The 20,918-nt window shown below is 39.4% G+C and overlaps 1 protein-coding gene across 13 annotated transcripts in view; it reads left to right on the forward strand.

Annotated features, from left to right (window-relative positions):
• Positions 1-20,918, forward strand: part of CCP110 (centriolar coiled-coil protein 110) — a 31,759-nt gene that overhangs the window by 1,139 nt on the left and 9,702 nt on the right. For 4 of the 13 annotated variants that reach the window (XM_063700009.1, XM_063700005.1, XM_063700008.1 and 1 more), the window contains exons 1-8: positions 1,102-1,319; positions 5,092-5,247; positions 9,642-9,770; positions 13,159-14,806; positions 17,863-17,993; positions 19,087-19,264; positions 19,821-19,960; positions 20,078-20,194. In XM_063700009.1, coding sequence (XP_063556079.1) covers positions 5,107-5,247; positions 9,642-9,770; positions 13,159-14,806; positions 17,863-17,993; positions 19,087-19,264; positions 19,821-19,960; positions 20,078-20,194 — 2,484 coding nt within the window. In that variant the 5' untranslated portion in view covers positions 1,102-1,319; positions 5,092-5,106. Of the gene's footprint in view, positions 1-489; positions 767-1,049; positions 1,320-2,010; positions 3,094-5,091; positions 5,248-9,641; positions 9,771-13,158; positions 14,807-17,862; positions 17,994-19,086; positions 19,265-19,820; positions 19,961-20,077; positions 20,195-20,918 lie in introns of those variants that run through there. The other 9 variants (XM_063700006.1, XM_063700007.1, XM_063700010.1 and 6 more) reach the window with 5 other exon arrangements.

Genomic DNA, 20,918 nt, shown 5'->3' on the forward strand with positions numbered 1-20,918 from the left:
ATTCCCTTATTTCATAGATGCGGAAACTGAGGATAGGTGAATTAAGCAGTTAATGGCAGGGTGGGGACTGACATAAAGGCCTCCCCAGTGATTTGTGACATTTTCACTCCTCCTCCCCCTAATCTTACTTCTGCTAAGGGCTTTTGTACCAGGCACTGTGCAAGAGTTACCTCAACTGTGTCTCACAACCACCCTTGTGATAGGCACTTTTAAAACCCCCATTTTACATATGCAAAAACAGGCACTGGAAGGAGGGTAAGAGAGATAGACCATGAAGCCGAGTTAGGGAGTGAAAAGGGGCCCCTGGACATATTTTGGAAGGCTGGTAACATTTTTATGTAGAGAACTTTGCAAAAATATTCAGGGATTTTTCTGTTACCTTTTTTTCCTTTAGTGCATTTTCCCACTGATTTGCAAAAGGGGATAGATGTCTTAAGCCTTGCAGTTGGCATCTAGGATTCAGCCTTTTTTTTCTTTTTTTTCTTTCAGACAGTCTCACTCTATCGCCCGCCCAGGTTGGAATGCAGTGGTGCAATCATGGCTCACTGCAACGTCGACCTCCTGGGCTCAAGCGATCTTCCGACCTCAGCCTCCCGAGTAGCTGGGACCACAGGCTCGCGCCACCCCACCCGGCTAACGTTTAAAATTTTTGTAGAGATGCCGTCTCCCTTTGTTGCCCAGGCTGATCTCGAACTCCTGGGCTCAAGCGATCCTTCCGCCTCGGCTTCCAAAATGTTGGAATTATAGGCGTAAGCCATCACGCCAGGTGGGTTCAGCAAGTTTTTACCTACAAGAAAATATTTTGGTGAATGTTACATCTTTTCTAACGGCTGCATAGAAAGGGGTTATCTTTATACAGATAAGAAAAAAATGGCAACTTCAAGGAACACTTCAGGGAGCTTCAGACCCTGAGAGGTGTTCCTATTCTACTAAATAAGTAAATTTATTAATAAATTCTAGTCTCTAGCTTGCAAGGAAGACTACGTTTCCCGGCGTGCAGCGTGCTGGCCGTAAGCATTACGTCCTCCACCGCGGGCGCGCAATGCACCTCGGGGATGGTAGTGTTCTGGTGGGCCAACGGTTTTAACAGCCCGGGAATCAACCACCGGAAGTGCCGGCCCTGAGAGGTGGAGTCGGGGTGGCAGCGGCGGCGGTTGCCAGGAGCCCGCGTTGCAGCCTGAGATCCGTAATATGGCGGGGAGGAGGAGGAGAAGGCGGCGGCGGACCGAGCTGCGCTCTGTCAGTACCATTTGAGCCATTCGCTTCCTGACAAGGCCCGTGGCGAGGGGAGAGGAGCTGAAGGGGCCGTGGGGGATCAGGTGTGTGCATGAGGAGGGGGCTTGAGCCTTGACGGGTCCGGGCTGAGAGGTGGTCTGGCGAGGCGAAATTGGCGCCCTGAGAAGCTAAGGGCGGGCTGTGTGCTGGGCTCCCGGGCCTCGAGCCCCCTGGAAAGGCGCCGGCTGTTGGGAGGCGGGACCCCGGGGGCAGCCAGCACCGGGCGCTGAGGTGATGCTCCGATGCCGGCCCCGCCTGGAGGGCCCTCGGTTTGGAGTCTTAAATCGAAGGAGCTGGAGGAGGTGGGCATGGGGCGCTGGGGAGAGAGCAGGGGGTCGTTCCTGGTGAATAAAACTCGGGCCAGAGCCGGAGAACCCCAACGTGGTGATCGAATTGTTTGGGCCGTTTTTCTTCTCCCTCCCACGGTGCTGGAGAGGGAGGCTTCCCCGGGGTGTGCACTGGCCATTTATGAGCCCCGGTTTCCACAACCAAGGCCCTAGGAGCGCTGCTTACTTCGCCTTTGCCACTCTGGGGCATAAACTTGAGGATAATAAAGTAATCGATTGCCCCTGGAGCTGCTAGATGGTTCCCACCCTTTGATTCTATTCTGGTTACGATCCAAGCTCCCTACCCCCAGTTTAGGCAAATGGCAGCCATCTCGAGATTGATTTGACGGGGAGAGGTCTAGGGACAGGGAAATGAGGAAGCCATTGTCCCCTTTTCTATATTTTTCAGTTTCATTTGAAACCTACGGGGAACCAAGCACTGTCGCTGCCCTCCAGGAATTCATACTCTACTGCTAAAAATCGTCATCATCATTATCCTCTTAATAAGAAAAGCAGTTCCCATTATTTGTTGCTTTCTGCGTGTTCTGCACTATGTTAATTGCCCTACATGCATTAGCTCATTGAATTCTTACAAGATTCCTTTGAGACGGATACCGTGATCATCCCTCTTTTACAGAGGACGAAACAGGTGTGGGGATGGTAATTGGCTTGCCAAGAACTTGCAGCTAGTATGCATCTGAATAAGAAATCTTCCCCTTTACCGCTTTTACAAGAAGTTTGCGTCTTTGGCGGAACTGATGGGCAAAGAAACACTAGGTTCTGCAAAAAAAAGCAGGATCTGTTCTGTGTTACTTTTACCACTCCTTTCAGTGACATGTCTGGCAGAGCACGGGTAAGGAGCAGATAGGACCATGAGTCTACGGGGTTTGCAAAGAGGCTCATTTGCACAAGGGTCAGTGGTTCTCTGTGGTATAAATGGAGAAGACAGGGCATGTCTGAACCTGCTGTAGCTGACAAATTATTACTGGAAGTGGACCAGTGATGCCTGATGGCAAGATATAGAGCAGTAGATTTGTGGCTGGGGTAGCCTTGTAGTCAGGGCTCCCTTAAAATAAAACCTTGCTGACAGTGGTAATTGTAGTGTGAAAGGCATAGTGTCCTCTTGCTTAATCATGGGATACAGACTGCTCACTTCTTAAATGGTTACCTTTGCAGTTTAAGAGGTACCAGTTTCTCTGGGACTAGAGCCATGGTGAAATTTCCATTCTCTAAATTCCACTCTTCCTTGCTAGCTTCGGTGTATAGTCCGCCTTCTTTTTTTCTTCTGGTTTACATTATTGTTTGAGCTTATTATTATTCTTATTCATTTATTCAATACTTTTATCAAGTGCCTTCTGTGTGCTGTTACTGTTCTGTGTAATGGGGATTCAGTGAACAAGACTGAAAAGGTACCTGTACTTATGGCGCTTACATTTTGGTGGAGGAAGACAGACAAAAATCAAGGAAATAAACACGATAATTTAAGATAGTGGTAAGTGCTATGAAAATTGGGAAACAGCAGGGTAATGTGATAGTGATAGAGGCAGAGTTAATTTAGATGGGGTCATCAGGGATGCCTTCTCTGAGGAGGGGATATCCAAGCTGAGACGGAAGAATAAGAAGGATCCAGTCATGCTCTAAGGATCATCTAGTAATTTGTATAATCTCCATATTAGCACTCATATTTGAATGAGTAATGCGTTGTCATATGCTGTGTTGTGCTGTAATAATAATATAGTACTATACATCTGCAAGATGTAGGACATATATGTACTATTTAAGGGATGTGAATAACTTTCTGAAACAATGAGGCATAGCTCTATGATGTTGAAAGAAAAATAAAACTATGGCCATAAAAGTATTATATTTCCTTAATAATTTCCCTCACTTCTAAAATTGAATTTCATGCTTTGCTTGAGTATCCATAGAAGATATATTACTTTATTTGTATAATCTATTTACATTCTGTGTATTGCTGAATGCATGGCATGATTAAAAAAATAAAATATTTGAGCAGAAATGGGGTTAAGAAATAATGTGAGTTGAAACCTAGACCTAAAAAAAGGCTATGCCTTAAGGTGTTTTATTATTTTTACTTTTGCTTTTTTAAAATAAATAAAAGCTTGTAAAATAGTCTCACACTGTAGAGAACCATTTGTTTGTCATTAGATTCCTACTTTGCATAGATTGAACACAAATAATTACAATTGATTGAATAGTAGGAAGAAGTTTTGTTATTGATTAAACTATTTAGAAAAAAATAGCATTGTATCTTATTTTTTTATAACCTGATTATAATTTTGACTATTTTTTTTCCCCATTTCTCATTGCACTATAATTTGTTCCTGATACTTTGGTGTACTGAATTTTTAAGTACTTTGAGGCCTACCGAGGACATATCCTATTTCATCTTTGCATATCCCACATCATGAATTGAATTTCCCTGCCCTCTCTTTTTTTGTTAAGAAGCTAATTATTTTAAAATGAAGACATAAAGGAACATTATTGTATTCTATTTTCTGTTTCCATAGTTCATACCCTTGCTGGTTATGATTCTGATTATGTCTTTTTATTTTCCCTTGCTTATTTAAAGGAAACAGTGCCACACATAATGCTGTGCAAATAAGCAATCAATATTTACTGTTTGCTAAATGAATGAATATGATGCCTAATCCCTTCTGGTTACCTTGTATTTTCATAATCACGATTTCCCAGAAACTGTGAAATTACTGGGATTGTTTTAAGTAGTTTGGTGATGGTTCCAATTTTCAACAATAAAATATAATTAATATCAGAGCCAATCAATTTGCTCTTTTTTACCTCTGACTGAGTTGGCTGGTGCTCATGCAGTCCAAGTATAGTGTTAAGATAGGCAAATTGAGGCAGGAGGATTGCTTGAGTCTCGGAGTTTGAGACTATAGTGCACTGTGACTGAACCTGTGAATAGTCACTGGAATCCAGTTTGGGCAACATAGTGAGACCCTGTCTCTTTAAAAAAAAAAAAGATATGAGAGTAACCTCTGAACTTCAAAATAGAAAATTTTTAAAAGTAAATATTCTTTTATTTAAGTAGGCTTTTTTACTACAGTGTTTGTACCTTTGTATGATATAGTTTTTCTTGTGTAGATAAGTCATGTTAAAGAAAATATAATATCCTGTTTTACAATGTGAAGTTAGTAAAGGTTTACAGAACTTTGTTTCCTTTAAGAAGGTTTTACTGAATTCTTAGCTAAATTAATCCCATTTAAAGATTGATTTACATGCAATAATATTCAGAAATATTTAATATATAAAGTAAATCTTAATTGGACAGGTTCTTGAGGTGAATTACCATACCCAAGAATTAGCTCCTGATCAGTAAGACAATTCTGGGAGGACCAGTTATAGGAATTGTGAATTATAGGGACTCTCTCATGCTCTACAAAATCTGCCAAATAATTAAGATCTGTTTTTCCCAGTACATTAAAAATAACATTTTTCTCTCTTGTAGTGTGACTGTGGGAAGATGGAGGAGTATGAGAAGTTCTGTGAAAAAAGTCTTGCCAGAATACAAGAAGCATCACTATCCACAGAGAGCTTTCTCCCTGCTCAGTCTGAAAGTATCTCACTTATTCGCTTTCATGGAGTGGCTATCCTTTCTCCACTGGTAAACTTGCTTTGTTTTTAAATAGTTTTTTTCTGTAGTGAACAACTAAAACAGTTCGTGGAAAAACAAAAGAAAGGCTTATAAACATTTGAAGAGATGCCCTTATTCAGAATTAGAGAAATGCAAATGAATTAGCATTTTTTACTTACTATTATAGATTGGCCAAGACCTCATAGAACCTTGTGTTGCTTAGATTGTGGAGAAAATGCACTTTTAATGCACTTTTGCTAAGAAAATCAGTTTATTTTATTTCTAGATGAGCAGTTTGGTAGAATTTAAAAGCATACATAGCCTTTGGGTCAGCAGTTCCATTTTTGGGTATATCCTACAATTATATGTGAGCCCAAAGAAATAAGTACAAAGTTACATTAGCATTGTTTAAAATAGCAAAGGTTGACGAACCACCTAAATGTCCATCAGTAGTGGAGTAGTTTAACCATGGTCTATTTTTTATAAAATCTCATACATACTATTACAGTAAGGCAGATGTAAATGTTGAGGCACGGAAGGATCTCGATGATCTAGTGTAAAACACCGTGTGCAGCATGCTGTCAGGGGCAGTATAGAGTCATGATTAGAGGTCCAGACTCTGGGCCAGGCACAGTGGCTCACACCTATAGTCCCAATGCTTTGAGAGACCGGAAGGAAGAGGATTGCTTGAGACCAGGAATTCAAGACTAGCCTGGTCAACATAGTGAGACCTCATCTCTATAAAAACATTTTAAAAAATTACCCTATCGCAGTGACATGTGCCTGTAGTCCCAGCTCCTCAAAGGCTAAGGCGGAAGGATCGCTTGAACCTAGGAGTTGCAGGCTGCAGTGAGCCAGGATTGCATCATTGCCTGGACTACAGAGAAAGAGCCTATCCCAAAAGAAGGAAAAAAACTCCAGCCTGGGCTAACAGAGCAAGACCCTATCCCAAAAGAAGGAAAAAAAAAGTCTAGGCTGTGGAGCCTTCTGGCCTGGGTCCAAATCATTGCTTTGCTACTTACTTGCTGTGTAAACTTGTGGTCCATTTTCTTATTTGTTAAATGGGGATAAAATAGTGCTTACCTCCTAAGGCTACTTTGAAGATTAAATGAATTCGTAGATATAAAATGGTTAGAATACCACCTGGATCATAAGAGGTACCCAATATAAGTTAACCATTTGGGTTTTTCAAAGGATGGCTATTCCTTTTCTGGGGAGTGGTGAGAGAATATAGGATAATAGGGAAGACACTTCATCATACACCCTTTGATACTAATTGGATATTTTAAAAATGCATATGACTTTATTTTAAATCACAAACTAATATTAGAAAAAAGTGAGCTTTAAATTTATTTTTTGGTATAACAGGAGTTAAAAGATTAATTTTAATTAATTGAATTGAATTTTTAAAGACACCAGAGCTAACTGCCAACTTTTTGTAATGAAACTTTCAAACATACAGCAAAGTTGAAAGGATAGTGCAGTGACCACCCATAGATTTACCATTAGATTAAATAATTTTTAACATTGTTGTCATCTTTGCTTTATTGTGTTTGTGATTTTTATATACATGTATGTGTGTGTGTACATATGACATTTTTAAAAATTGCCTAGCTATTTGAAAACCACGGAGACCTGACACTGCTCCCCTAAATATTTTGGTGTACGTCTCTTAAAAATAAGGACATTCTCCTATGTAAAGCCCCAATACCATTATCACATCTTAAGAAAACTAATAATTTTTAATAATATCTAATAATTCTGTTCATATTTAAATTTTTCCATTTGTGCTCAAAGTGCCTTTTATAACTTTATTCCCCCAATCTGGATCCAAAGTTCACAATTAGTATTTGCTTGTTATGTTTCTTTATTTTAATCTAGAACAGCTACTGTACGTCTTAAAAACAATTTTTTTTATCGGTTGAGCATGGTGCCTCACGCCTATAATCCCAGCACTTTGGGAGGCTGAGGTGGGTGGATTGCATTGCTTGATCCCCAGAGTTTGAGACCAGTCAGGGCAACGTGGTGAAATCTCATCCCTACAAAAAGTACAAAAATCAGCTGGGTGTGGTGGCGCGCACCAGGAGTCTCAGCTGCTCTAGAGGCTGAGGTGGGAGGATCACCTGAGCCCAGGAGGCTGAGGCTGCGGTGAACCCTGATCATGCCACTGCACTCCAACCTGGGTGACAGAGTGAGATACTGTCTTTAAAAAATAAACAAAACTATGATACTGAATTTTTAAAGAGACCAGAGCTATTGTCTTGTAGAATTCCTTAGATCTTGGATTTGTCCCATTGTTTCCTAATAGTGTTATTTAACTTGTTTCTCTGGTCCCTGTAGTTCCTATGAACTGGAAGTGAAGTTTGATAAACAGGTTAAAGATTTTTGGAATTCTCTGAAGATAGGGCTGGGCGGGGTGGCTCATGCCTGTAATCCCAGCACTTTGGGAGGCTGAGACCAGCCTGGCCAACATGACGAAACCCCGTCTCTACTAAAAATACAAAAATTAGCTGGGTGTGGTGGTGGATGCCTGTAATCCCAGCTATGTGGGAGGCTGAGGCAGGAGGATCCCTTGAACCCAGGAGGCGAAGGTTGCAGTGAGCCAAGATCCACTGAACCCAGTAGGCAAAGGTAGTGAGCCGAGATCGAGCCACTGCACAACAGCCTGGGCAACAGAGTGAGACCCTGTCTCAAAAAAAAAAAAAAATGTAATCCCAGCACTTTGGGAGCCCGAGATGGGTGTATCACTTGAGGTCAGGAGTTCGAGACCAGCCTGGCCAACATGGCGAAACCCCTTGTCTACTAAAAATATAAAAATTAGCTAGGCATGATGGTGGGTGCCTGTAATCCCAGCTGTGCGTTAGGCCGAGGCAGGAGAATCGCTTGAACCCGGGAGGGATTGGGATCGCACCACTATACTCCAACCTGAGACTCCATCTCAAAAAAAAAGGAATTCTTTGGAGATGATGCCCTGCACTTCATACTAAATTAAATCAGAAGTTACCTAATGTTTAGTTGCCCTCTATTAGTGATGTTTAGTTTGAACACTTGCTTACAGTAGTGACTGCCAGATGGCTCTTTAAAGTACACATCTTCTCCTTTTGATTAGCAAGTAAATTGTATAATCATTCTTTGGTACCATGCAATTAGGAAAAAGTTTTAAAACAACATATTTATCAGCTATTTGATAACACATTGCTTGATTTAATGTGGACCAAAATGTCTGAGGCTTGTTGTGTAGGGTCTATGACTCCGTCTGTTATTTATTTATAAGCAAAATCTGATGTTTATGGACCTAATCCACACTTTTATGTTGTATTTGATAGGTGAATATTGCAACTTTTGAAATAATTTTTTAATGATATATTTTCTATTTGTGTAAGTCTACGATAAGTCTTGACTGTTAACAGTGATTTAATTTCCCAGGACTTAATAATTAAGATTGAAATCCATTATAAAGAGATACAATGCTTAGAAGCCTTCCATTTTTTAGGTACATTATATTTTTATCGGAAGGTAGAGTGAGGTGAAAGAAAAGATGTATTCTGCTTTTGTAGGCAAATAATATATTATCTGTTTATTTTATCATTAAACCTTTGGACATTTTTTGAGGCAGCAAAGAGTTAAATTGTGCACTGGTTAGAAAAGTAAAAGTTGTAGAATCCAGTTGACCCAGTGAAATAAGATACTGAACATGGGCCGGGCGCGGTGGCTCGCGCCTGTAATTCCAGCACTCTGGGAGGCCGAGGTGGGCAGATCACAAAGTCAGGAGTTCAAGACCAGCCTGACCAACATGGTGAAACCCCATCTCTACTAAAAATACAAAAATTAGCTGGGCGTGGTGGCACGCGCCTGTAAGCCCATCTACTCCGGAGGCTGAGGCAGGAGAATCGCTTGAACCCAGGAGGCGGAGGTTGCAGTGAGCCGAGATCGCACCACTGCACTCCAGCCTAGGTGACAGAGCAAGACTCCATCTCAAAAAAAAAAAAAAAGGATACTGAATGTGAAGTAATATTCAAGTCAATATTCAAGTGAAGTAATAAAAAACTCAGCAGTGGCCAAAAGGGCCTTAATTTTATTTCTGTCATTTTAGAACATTTGATTAGTGAACAAACTTTTTTCTTTTTAACTTTTTAACTGAAAATAATTTACACATAGCAAAATGCACAAATCTTAAGTGTTAAAGTTCCATGAGTTTTGATATATGGCATACACATGTATAACTCACACCCACACAGGATTTTCTTCACCATGGAAAGATCTCTAATGCCCCATCCCACTCAGTACCCAGACCATTGTTCTGATTTCTTTCACTATACATTAGTTTTGCCTGTTGCACGTTTTTAATCTTTCTGATTCAGAACTTCCCGATTTTATGATATTTTTATCGTGGGAAATAATTACATTTTTATGATGTTTTGCAGCTTAACATTGAGAAAAGAAAGGAAATGCAACAAGAAAAGCAGAAAGCACTTGATGTAGAAGCAAGAAAGCAGGTTAACAGGAAGAAAGCTTTACTGACTCGTGTCCAGGAGATTCTTGACAATGTTCAGGTGTGTGATTTTAGCTGTTCCAGTTATAATAAAGAAATCATAAGATAAGCGTTGATGATAATTTTTCTGAAATATATTTGCACTTAACTGATTACTAATGTACTTTACTGTTACGTTTGAGAAGCTTCATAATTTGTGATTTTCCATTTCAGTTACTCCAAAGAGAATGTACTTGCTTGTTAGTGATGCCCAGTACTTGAATCAGAGGATATTTACACAATAGAACCATACACTGAATATAATTGCTTATTGTTTGCATCTTATGACTCTAAAAACATTGAATTCTCAGTGACAGAATGACAGAATTGGGTATTATTGTTTACCCCAAACTAATTAGACTATTGACTAAATGACCTTATTCTCATTCTTTGCTTAAGTAAATAACTGCCTCCAATTTTTTTTTGGTGAAAACTCTTAGATACACAAAATGCAGTTTAGATAACATTGAATTGTTTAGATGTATCCTATGTCTAAAAACTATTTAAACAACACATCTACACCTTGTGCAGTTATTTTTAGATTTGTATAAACAATTTGTTCTGACATGTGGATCATTTTGTACTAAAAAGAAAAACAAATGAATTAGATTGAACGAATAATTTCTACAACGTATAGCAGTGTTCTGCTGGTAACATCTTTTTGTTTTTTCATAATCGTAGGAGTTTGTAGTTTGTCTGTTTAATTCGTATCAGATGACACGTGTATAATGAACCTTAAGGGTTCATTTCTCTGTTGGTAGTGTAAACTGAAGAAAATGACTGAGGCAAGTCTCAATCGATTTAGAGGTTTGTTTTGCCAAGGTTGAGGATGTGCCAAGGAAAAAGAGACAAAAGTTACAGTAGAATCTGTGGCTTATGCTTTTCCAAAAGGGGTTTTGAGGACTTCAGTGTATAAAGGGGAGAGAACAGCAGGAGGGGAAAGAGGAAAGAAAAAAAAAGGAGGGTAGGTAATGAGATAAGCGATCACATTTTTGTGAGGCTTTGATTAGCACTCACTGAATCCACAAGTCGCATGAGAAAGGTGGGGGTAGAGGAACAGTCAGTTATGCATTCATCTCAAGCTCAATAAATCTGCATTTTACATAGGATAAAGTAAGCAGAGTAGAGGAAGAAGTCAAATATACATTTGTCTCCAAAGGGATGATTTCTAGTCATCTTTGGTCTTTGTCCGTATCTTGTCAGAGTGAAATTCAGCAGAACTCTGGGTTGGTGCAAAGATTTTGGGGCCTACGAGGAATTTCCTTGTGAGCAATTTGCAAGAGAGTCTACCTGCGTAGATAGGTGGCCTTCTATTTTGCAGCCATCTGTTTAGGAATAAAAGGAAGGCAGTTTTTGTGTGACTCAGTTCCTAAGCTTTACTTTTTCCTTTGACATGTGATTTTCCATTTCAGTTACTCGAAATCCCTATGTAATGAGTCTTCAGAATCTGATGAAAAAGTCAAAGGAATATATAGAAAGAGAACAATCTAGATGCAGGCTGAGAGGTAGTATGAAGAGAATTGTTAATGAGAGTCATAGTGACTCTCATGTGACATAGTTGAGTTTGGGGTCCTGAGATATTATTTCCCTTTCACAGTAGTATATAGTGTGTGGGTAGTAGATTTCATTTTGCAGATTATAATTACTGTCCATATTAAGTTTAAAACATGTATTGAGTAGCACTAATTTAACAATAAGAGATGGGTTTTTTACTTACTACGTATTTCCTGTGATTGAAATGAAAATGGCATATCATTCTTGGTCCATTGAGGGAAGATAAAATATACTACTAATAAAATTGTTAAAAGAGCATGTATAATGTTGAACTGTAATGAATTAATTATTCAGATAGGAAAATTTTATATAATACAATTAGATTTCTGCTTCACTTGTAAAACCTAAGATTCTATGATAGATTTTTTTCTTGTTGTTATTTAACTTGTCTAACTAAAGGCTCATTTTAGTGACGTATAAACAACATAGCTTCCGAATATCACAAATGTGAAATATTTTACGTAAGGAAATCATCTGTTTTACTTAAACCTGTGAACATGTTCATGGATTTCATAAATATGCATCCTTTTTGTTTTATTTTGGTCCTGAGGCTGTGACTAAGTATGTCTTGTACTGTTGATTGCATAGTACCCGGAAACCTTTTTGCATCTTTTTTGTTTTAGTTTGGTTCTGAGGTTGTGACTAAGTATGTCTTATTGTACTGTGTATTGCATAGTACCTGGAAACCATTACCTGTCTTGGGATTTGTAAGGTAAAATAGGAGAGCCATGTGGTCTAGAAAAAAACAAGCACATTCAAAACAACCAAAAAATATTGTAATATTCAGACTTTTTTTTTTTTTTTTTTTTTTTTTTGAGATGGAGTCGCTCTCTGTTGCCCAGGCCGGAGTGCAGTGACGTGATCTCGGCTCACTGCAAGCTCCGCCTCCCAGATTCATGCCATTCTCTTGCTTCAGCCTCCTGAGTAGCTGGGACTACAGGTGCCCACCACCAAGCCCAGCTAATTTTTTGTATTTTTAGTAGAGATGGAGTTTCACTGTGTTAGCCAGGATGATCTTGATCTCCTGACCTCATGATCTGCCTGCCTTGGCCTCCCAAAGTGCTGGGATTACAGGCGTGAGCCACCATGCCCCGCCAATAGTCAGGCTTTTGATGTCTGTATTCATATGATAATACAATGATTTTTGCCAGTTTAATATACGGATGTATAATTACCTTTAGAAACTATCCTAGTTCTCTTTTTATTCTTTTGCAAAGTTGGATTATTTAGATACAAAATATCTATTTTTACATTCATTCATTCATTCATTCATTTATTTTTGAGACAAAGTTTAGTTAAACTTTGGAGTAAGCATGTGGGTGCAGGAGTCTTATTACTGAATCATTTTTGCTTAATCAATGTCCTGGACAAGTTAGTCTTTGTTAGAGAGGGAATCGTTTACGTAAGACATTTCATTACTTGCTGTTTATTGCATATATTATTATCCTTGGATGATAGCTATCCTAGGAGGAACAGCTGGTAATGTTAATAACATATGACTAGAAGAAATTTAAGTGCTTCTATTCTAAGATTAAATTGCACATGGATATATGAATATATGTGTGTGTGTATACACATATATATGTTCATATTTGTATCAGATTAGATGTTTCTTTTTATAACTCTTTTATAACTCTTTTAATAACTTAGGCAGGATGACCAGTAGGCATCTTTTCAATAATAATTTGAGCCCCCTGTGATACAGGATACCGTAGAAACCTGTCATCTTAGTTTTTCTTTATGTTTTGAAATGTCAGAATTCTGAATTTTCAATTTCAATTTTATTTTAGAAAACAGTGAAATCAGAGACTTTTTGTACAATGAGGAAATATTAATTTTTAAATTTCCTGTTTCAGGTTAGAAAAGCACCTAATGCCAGTGATTTTGATCAGTGGGAGATGGAAACAGTTTACTCTAATTCAGAAGTCAGAAACTTGAATGTTCCTGCTACATTTCCAAATAGCTTTCCAAGCCATACGGAACACTCTACTGCAGCAAAGCTTGATAAGATAGCTGGGATTTTGCCATTGGATAATGAGGACCAATGTAAAACTAATGGAATAGACTTAGCTAGAGATTCAGAAGGATTTAATTCTCCGAAGCAATGTGATAGTTCCAATATTAGTCATGTAGAAAATGAAGCTTTTCCAAAGACCTCTTCAGCAACCCCACAAGAAACTCTTATTTCTGATGGTCTCTTCTCAGTAAATGAACAACAGGATCTACCACTTTTGGCAGAAGTCATCCCAGATCCCTATGTAATGAGTCTTCAGAATCTGATGAAAAAGTCAAAGGAATATATAGAAAGAGAACAATCTAGACGCAGTCTGAGAGGTAGTATGAACAGAATTGTTAATGAGAGTCATTTAGACAAAGAACATGATGCTGTTAAAGTGGCTGACTGTGTAAAAGAGAAAGCCCAGTTGACAGGCAAACACTGTGTCTCAGTTATTCCTGACAAACCAAGCCTTAATAAATCAAATGTTCTTCTCCAAGGTGCTTCCACTCAAGCAAGCAGCATGAGTATGCCAGTTTTAGCTAGCTTTTCGAAAGCGGACATACCTATACGAACTGGCCATCCCACTGTTCTAGAGTCTAATTCTGATTTTAAAGTTATTCCCACTTTTGTTACCGAAAATAATGTTATCAAAAGTCTTACAGGTTCATATGCCAAATTACCTAGTCCAGAGCCAAGTATGAGTCCTAAAATGCACCGAAGACGTTCCAGGACATCGTCAGCGTGTCATATACTTATAAATAACCCAATAAATGCCTGTGAATTAAGCCCTAAAGGAAAAGAACAGGCAATGGACTTAATTGTTCAAGATAGTGATGAAAACACAAATGTGCCCGAAATTATGCCAAAGTTACCAACTGATTTAGCGGGAGTTTGTTCAAGCAAGGTTTATGTGGGCAAAAATACATCTGAAGTCAAAGAAGATGTGGTTTTAGGTAAATCAAATCAGGTATGTCAATCTTCAGGAAATCATTTAGAAAATAAAGTTACTCATGGACTTGTTACTGTGGAAGGTCAGTTAACATCCGATGAGAGAGGCGCACACATAATGAACAGTACCTGTGCTGCAATGCCAAAGCTGCATGAACCATATGCCAGCAATCAGTGTATAGCAAGTCCAAACTTTGGAACTGTGAGTGGACTCAAGCCAGCCAGTATGTTAGAGAAAAACTGCAGTTTGCAAACGGAACTGAATAAGTCTTATGATGTAAAAAACCCTTCTCCTTTATTGATGCAAAACCAGAATACGAGACAGCAGATGGACACGCCTATGGTATCCTGTGGAAATGAACAATTTTTGGATAACAGTTTTGAGAAAGTTAAACGGAGACTTGATTTAGATATTGATGGTTTGCAAAAAGAAAACTGCCCTTATGTCATAACAAGTGGAATAACTGAACAAGAAAGGCAACATTTGCCAGAAAAAAGATACCCTAAGGGATCTGTCTTCGTTAACAAGAATAAAATGTTAGGAGCTAGTTCCAAAGGTAAGGAATCTTTGAAGCGTTTGATACCTTCTATGCAGATAATACCTTTATTTTAATACTCTTAAGTGACATTTTTGGGAAAAAAGTGGTCTTTATTCATATGGGCACTTAACTTTATCTTATTAGAAAGCATATAGTCAGCTACAGTTTATTGCCATTTGATAGACTTTCTTAAAGATTTTCTTGAGACAAGGTCTGGCTCTGTCACCCCAGTTTGGAGTGAAGTGGCATGACTTCAGCTCACTACAACCTCCGCCTCCTGGGCTCAAGCCATCCTCCCACCTCATCCTCCCAAGTAGCTGGGACTACAGGCTCATGCCACCATGCCCGGCTAATTTTTGTATTTTTTGTACTGTAGAGATCGAGTTTCCGGCATGTTGCCCAAGCTGGTCTCAAACTCATGAGCTCAAGTGAGCCTCCCGTCTCAGCCTCCCAAAGCTGTGGGATTACAGGCGTGAGCCACGACACCCAGCCGGGATTTTCTTTTTTGAGACAGTCTGGCACTGTTGCCCAGGCTGGAGTGCAGTGGCACAACCTTGGCTAACTGCAACCTCCACCTCCCGGTTCAGGCAATTCTCATGCCTCAGCCTCATGAGTAGCTGGGATTACAGGCGTGAGCCATCATGCCTGGATGGATCTTCTTATTTAAATGATGAAGCTTTCATAGTCCACTTGGTATTATTGAGAATATTAATAATTGGAGGAAACAGTCCTTTTTTTTTTTTTTTTTGAGACAGTCTTGCTCTGTCGCCAGGCTGGAGTGCAGTGGCGGGTTCTCACCTCACTGCAACTTCTGCTTCCTGGGTTCAATTGATTTTCGTGTCTCAGCCTCCAGAGTAGCTGGGATTATAGGTGCTTACCACCTGGCCCAGCTAATTTTTATATTTTTAGTAGAGATGTGGTTTCGCCATGTTGGCCAGGCTGCTCTCAAGCTCCTGGCCTCAAGCGATCCACCTGCCTCAGCCTCCCAAAGTGCTGGAATTACAGGCGTGAGCCACCGCACCCAGCCCCAAACAGTCTTGCCTGAAACATCACTTTCAGTTTTAATTCACTGTATTGCTATGAGGTCTTTCTTTTGGACTATAGTTTCTAATGTTTATTTCAGTTTGCTTTTTCATTTGTAGTATGAGCTTCGTGTAATTGGCCCTTCAGTAAACACTTTAACATCAAATTATTAGACAAAGTATCAGAAATAAGGCTCTGAGTAGGTGGTTCAAGAACGGTTCTTTAGGCCGGCGCGGTTGCTTACGTCTGTAATCCCAGCACTTTGGGAGGCCGAGATGGGTGGATCACTTGAGGTCAGGAGTTCGAGACCAAACTGACAAACATGGCGAAACCCCGTCTCTACTAAAAATACAAAAATTAGCTGGGCGTAGTGGTGCACATCTTTAATCCCAGCTACTTGGGAGGCTGAGGCAGGAGAATTGGATGAACCCAGGAGGCGGAGGTTGCAGTGAGCCGAGATTGCACCATTGCACTCCAGCCTGGGTGACAGAGCCAGATTCCATCTCAAAAAAAAAAAATAATAATAATAATAAAGGTTCTTAAAAATTATTATTTCAGTTTTTTTCTGTTGTATCCATTAACAGCAATTTATTAAAGCACGTTTTTCTCCTTCATTACCCCTTACTTTGTTGTCATGGTTGATAATTCTTTATTACTGATATAGAAGACATACAAATCAAGTAAGTTAAGCTCTTAGGGCTTATGGGAAATACAGGGTTGGGTCAGACTGCTTAAAACCTGTGCAACTTTTTTTTTTTCTTAATTTTTTTTTTTTTTTGAGACAGGGTCTTGCTCCGTCACCCAGGCTAGATTGCTGTGGTGCGATCTCAGTTCACTGCAGGCCTGGGTTCAAGCGATTCTCCTGCCTCAGCCTTCCAAGTAGCTGAGATTTACAGGCATGCGCCACCATGCCCAGCTGTTATATTTTTTGTGGAGACAGGGTTTCACCATGTTGGCCAAGCTGGTCTCGAACTCCTAGGCTCAGGTGATCAGCCCTCCTTGGCCTCCCAAAGTGCTGAGATTACAGGTTTGAGCCACCAGCCCTGGCCCATCCTGTGCAACTTTGTAAGAGCTCTAATAAAAACAACCACTGTTACCTGGGGAGCCAACTTGGATCCTCCAAGTAGATAGCATAGCAAGGCAAGAGGCTGCCTCAGTGAATATCAGAAGTACATAAGACCAACAGAGTGGAAATTTCTTTTTTTTTTTTTTTTGAGATGGAGTTTCACTCTTGTTGCCCAGGCTGGAGTGCAATGGTGCGATCTCAGCTCACTGCAACCTCCGCCTCCCAGGTTCAAGCGATTCTCCTGCTTCAGCCTCCCAAGTAGCTGAGATTACAGGCATGCGCTTGTATTTTTTTAGTAGAGATTGGGTTTCACCATGTTGGTCATGCTGGTCTCGAACTCCTGACCTCAAGTGATCCACCTGCCTTGGCCTCCCAAAGTACTGGGATTACAGACGTGAGCCACCACACCTGGCCCATACTTGGTATTTGTACATTTCAACATGTCTTACCACATTCTATTTAGGAAGCTTGTATTGTCATAATGTTTTCTCTTAGTAACTAAAATATCTGGAATTTTAATGTCCAGTCCTTTTCGAAACCTCAAGCTAAGAAAGCTTTATACCATCAAGGAAACACTTTCTTTGAAAATCAAAACAAGGCAAAACTACAAGCTACAATACCAGAGATCCTGGAGGACAAGTGTCAAAAAAACAAATGGTGGTAGGATGCAGTTGAGGACCACATCTGAAAGTTAAGTAGAGTCAGGAGAATCTTGTCTGAATATATAGTCCTGGGTCTGTCATTTCAGATCAGGATGGGATCTGTTGAATGAGTGGGTAAAGGTGATGCAATACAGGTCTTACTTTATTGAGTAGCATGAAATAAAAGGAGTGTGGTTCGAAGTAGAGACCCAGCTATATCTTGATTGTATTATGTCAGATCCAGGAATACTCTCTTGTCAGAAGGATAATTTAAATTGATGGTATAAAATATCAGACATTAGACTTGTGAATTTTCTAAATTGAGGAAACATGTTTCTTTTCAGAAAGCGAGGAATTACTAAAAAGCAAGATGTTAGCTTTTGAAGAAATGCGGAAGAGACTAGAAGAACAGCACGCCCAGCAGTTATCACTACTCATAGCTGAGCAGGAAAGGGAACAAGAAAGACTGCAAAAGGTGAGGAATGTGGAGGGAGATACAACTGGTAAGTGAAATTTAGCCAAGGATACCTATGAATTTTGGTCATGTATAGAATATGTGTAATTTTTGCCTCCATATATCTTAAGGTAAGGGAGTCATTTTCATACGTGAATGGTATTTTTTGTCAAAATATGAAGTTTGATATTTAGGTCCTTATCTAAAAGTAATTGCATAATTTATCGAGAATATTTTATTGAATCCTTGATTTAAAGCTTAATATTTTAAAAAGGTATTTTATAAATAGGTGCTAAAGTACACATTCTGCAGGAGTTATATCATAAAAATGACACTCATGCTGGGCGTGGTATCATGAGCCTGTAGTCCCAGCTATGCAGGAGGCTGAGGTGGGAGGATCGCTTGAGCCCAGAAATTCAAGGCTGCAGTGAGCTATGATTTCACCTTTGTGTAGCCACTGCACTCCAGCCTGGGCAACAGAGGGAGACCCTGTCTCTATAAAAAGAAAAAAAAAAAGAACGACACTTGTTATAATATTATTATAATTAATAATTTAACTATACATTATCACATATTAAAATAAATTATAGCCTGGGCGTGGTGGCTCACGCCTGTAATCCCAGCACTTTGGGAGGCCGAGGTGGGTGGATCACCTGAGGTCAGGAGTGTGAGACCAGCCTGGCCAACATATAGTGAAATCCCATCTCTACTAAAAAATACAAAATGGTGGTGTATGGACCTGTAGTCCCAGCTACTTGGGAAACTGAGGCAGGAGAATCACTTGAACCCGCGAGGTGGAAATTGCAGTGAACCTAGATTGTGCCACTGCACTCCAGCCTGGGGGACAGAGTGAGATTCTGTTTCTTGAAACAAGAAAGAGAGAGAGAGGAGAGAGAGAGAAAGAGAGAGAGAGAGAAAGGAAGGAAGGAAAGAAAAGAAAAGAGGGAGGGAGGGAAGGGAAGGGAGAAGGAAGGAAGGATAATTTGAGGAAGAAAAACTTGAAATAAATAATAATTGCTGATAATTACATGTACTTTTGGCTAAGCCTAAAATGATATCATTTTGGGACATAATTAAAAGGTTTAGCATGTTACAGTAAACTGTTCATGTATAGGAAATAGAAGAGCAGGAGAAAATGTTAAAAGAGAAGAAGGCAATGACAGCGGAAGCCTCTGAGTTGGACATTAACAATGCAGTGGAATTAGAATGGAGAAAAATAAGTGACTCTAGTTTGCTGGAAACAATGCTGTCTCAAGCGGACTCACTCCATACTTCAAATTCAAATAGTTCTGGTAAATATTTAAAAATCCTTTTACGTTTGGGAAAGTGATCCTACAGTAAGATATTTATTTGGCACACTATAAGATTATATCTCCTGTTTTCAAATGATTCCATGTCCAACCCTCTTTGCCAGCTGCTTAGTAACCAGTGAAAAATGACATGATAGGAGATCAAAGACTTGTGAGCAGATGTTTGTGAGCAAAGATTACCTTTGCCAGGAAAAGATCAGGAAATTTGGCTTAGAGCCCAGTCTGATCATTCATGCAGCAGGTGATATACTTCAAGTGAAAACAGTTTGCTCTCTCCTGAGTGATCTTGAACTACCTCTAATTCCCTAGTCCCTTTAAATAGCTTATCTTCATATCTCAATTATCCTGAGATGCTGTTTGTGTTGAAAGGATCCACCTGGTATGTAAGCTTTAAAGTCCATAAATATTTTAAGTCAGCAGGTGGGTCATTTTTGGAGGCAGTTGTTATTCTTAATGAGTGTCACAAGTATTTATTGGGATGTTCTTCGTATTCTAATTATATGACATCAAGTATAATACTATATGTATGTTTCTCTAGGTTTCACAAATTCTGCCCTGCAATATAGCTTTGTTTCTGCAAACGAAGCACCATTCTACCTCTGGGGATCGTCAACTAGTGGCTTGACCAAACTCTCAGTAACAAGGCCTTTTGGAAGAGCCAAAACTAGATGGTCTCAAGTGGGTAAACTTAATGATACATGTCCATCTATCTATTTATCTTTTCTTAAGAGCTATATTATCTTAGACTGTATAAATGAACACCAATAAACATTGTGTCTGTCTTCTTTCTCCTAGGTTTTTAGTCTGGAAATACAAGCAAAATTTAACAAAATAACTGCGGTGGCAAAAGGATTTCTTACTCGTAGACTTATGCAGACAGATAAGCTGAAGCAACTTCGACAAACTGTAAAAGTAAGATTCCTGTAAATCGTTTGTATTTCACTTCTGTCTTAGTTTCTATCAGTCTTGTGACAGCTGAGCTAACAGATTAGTTCAGAACTTAAACGCTTTTTAGTCACTGTAATCTAGGCAGTTTTAGAAGTCTGATTGTTTGTTGCGGGAAGTCAGGGACCCCGAATGGAGGGACCAGCTGGAGCCGCAGCAAAGGAATACAAATTGTGAAGATTTCATTTTAATATGGACATATATCAGTTCCCAAATAACACTTTTATAATTTCTTACTCCTGTCTTTACTTCAATTGCTGAACATAAATTGTGAAGATTTCATTTTAATATGGACATTTATCAGTTCCCAAAATTAATACTTTTATAATTTCTTATGCCTGTCTTTAATCTCTTAATCCTGTTATCTTCATAAGCTGAGGATGTAGGTCACCTCAGGACCACTATTGTGTTAACTCTACAAATTGATTGCAAAACGTGTGTTTGAACAATATGAAATCAGTGCAACTTGAAAAAGAACAGAATAACAGCGATTTTCAGGGAACAAGGGAAGACAACCATAACTGACTGCCTGCGAGGTCGGGCAAAATAGAGCCATATTTTTTGTCTTGCAGAGAGCCTATAAACGGACGTGCAAGTAGGGAAGATATCGCTAAATTCTTTTCCTAGCAAGGAATATTAATAATTAATACCCTGGGGAAGGAATGCATTCCTGGGGGGAGGTATATAAACG

Source organism: Gorilla gorilla, chromosome 18 (assembly GCF_029281585.2).
Source record: "Gorilla gorilla gorilla isolate KB3781 chromosome 18, NHGRI_mGorGor1-v2.1_pri, whole genome shotgun sequence".
NCBI lineage: Eukaryota > Metazoa > Chordata > Mammalia > Primates > Hominidae > Gorilla > Gorilla gorilla.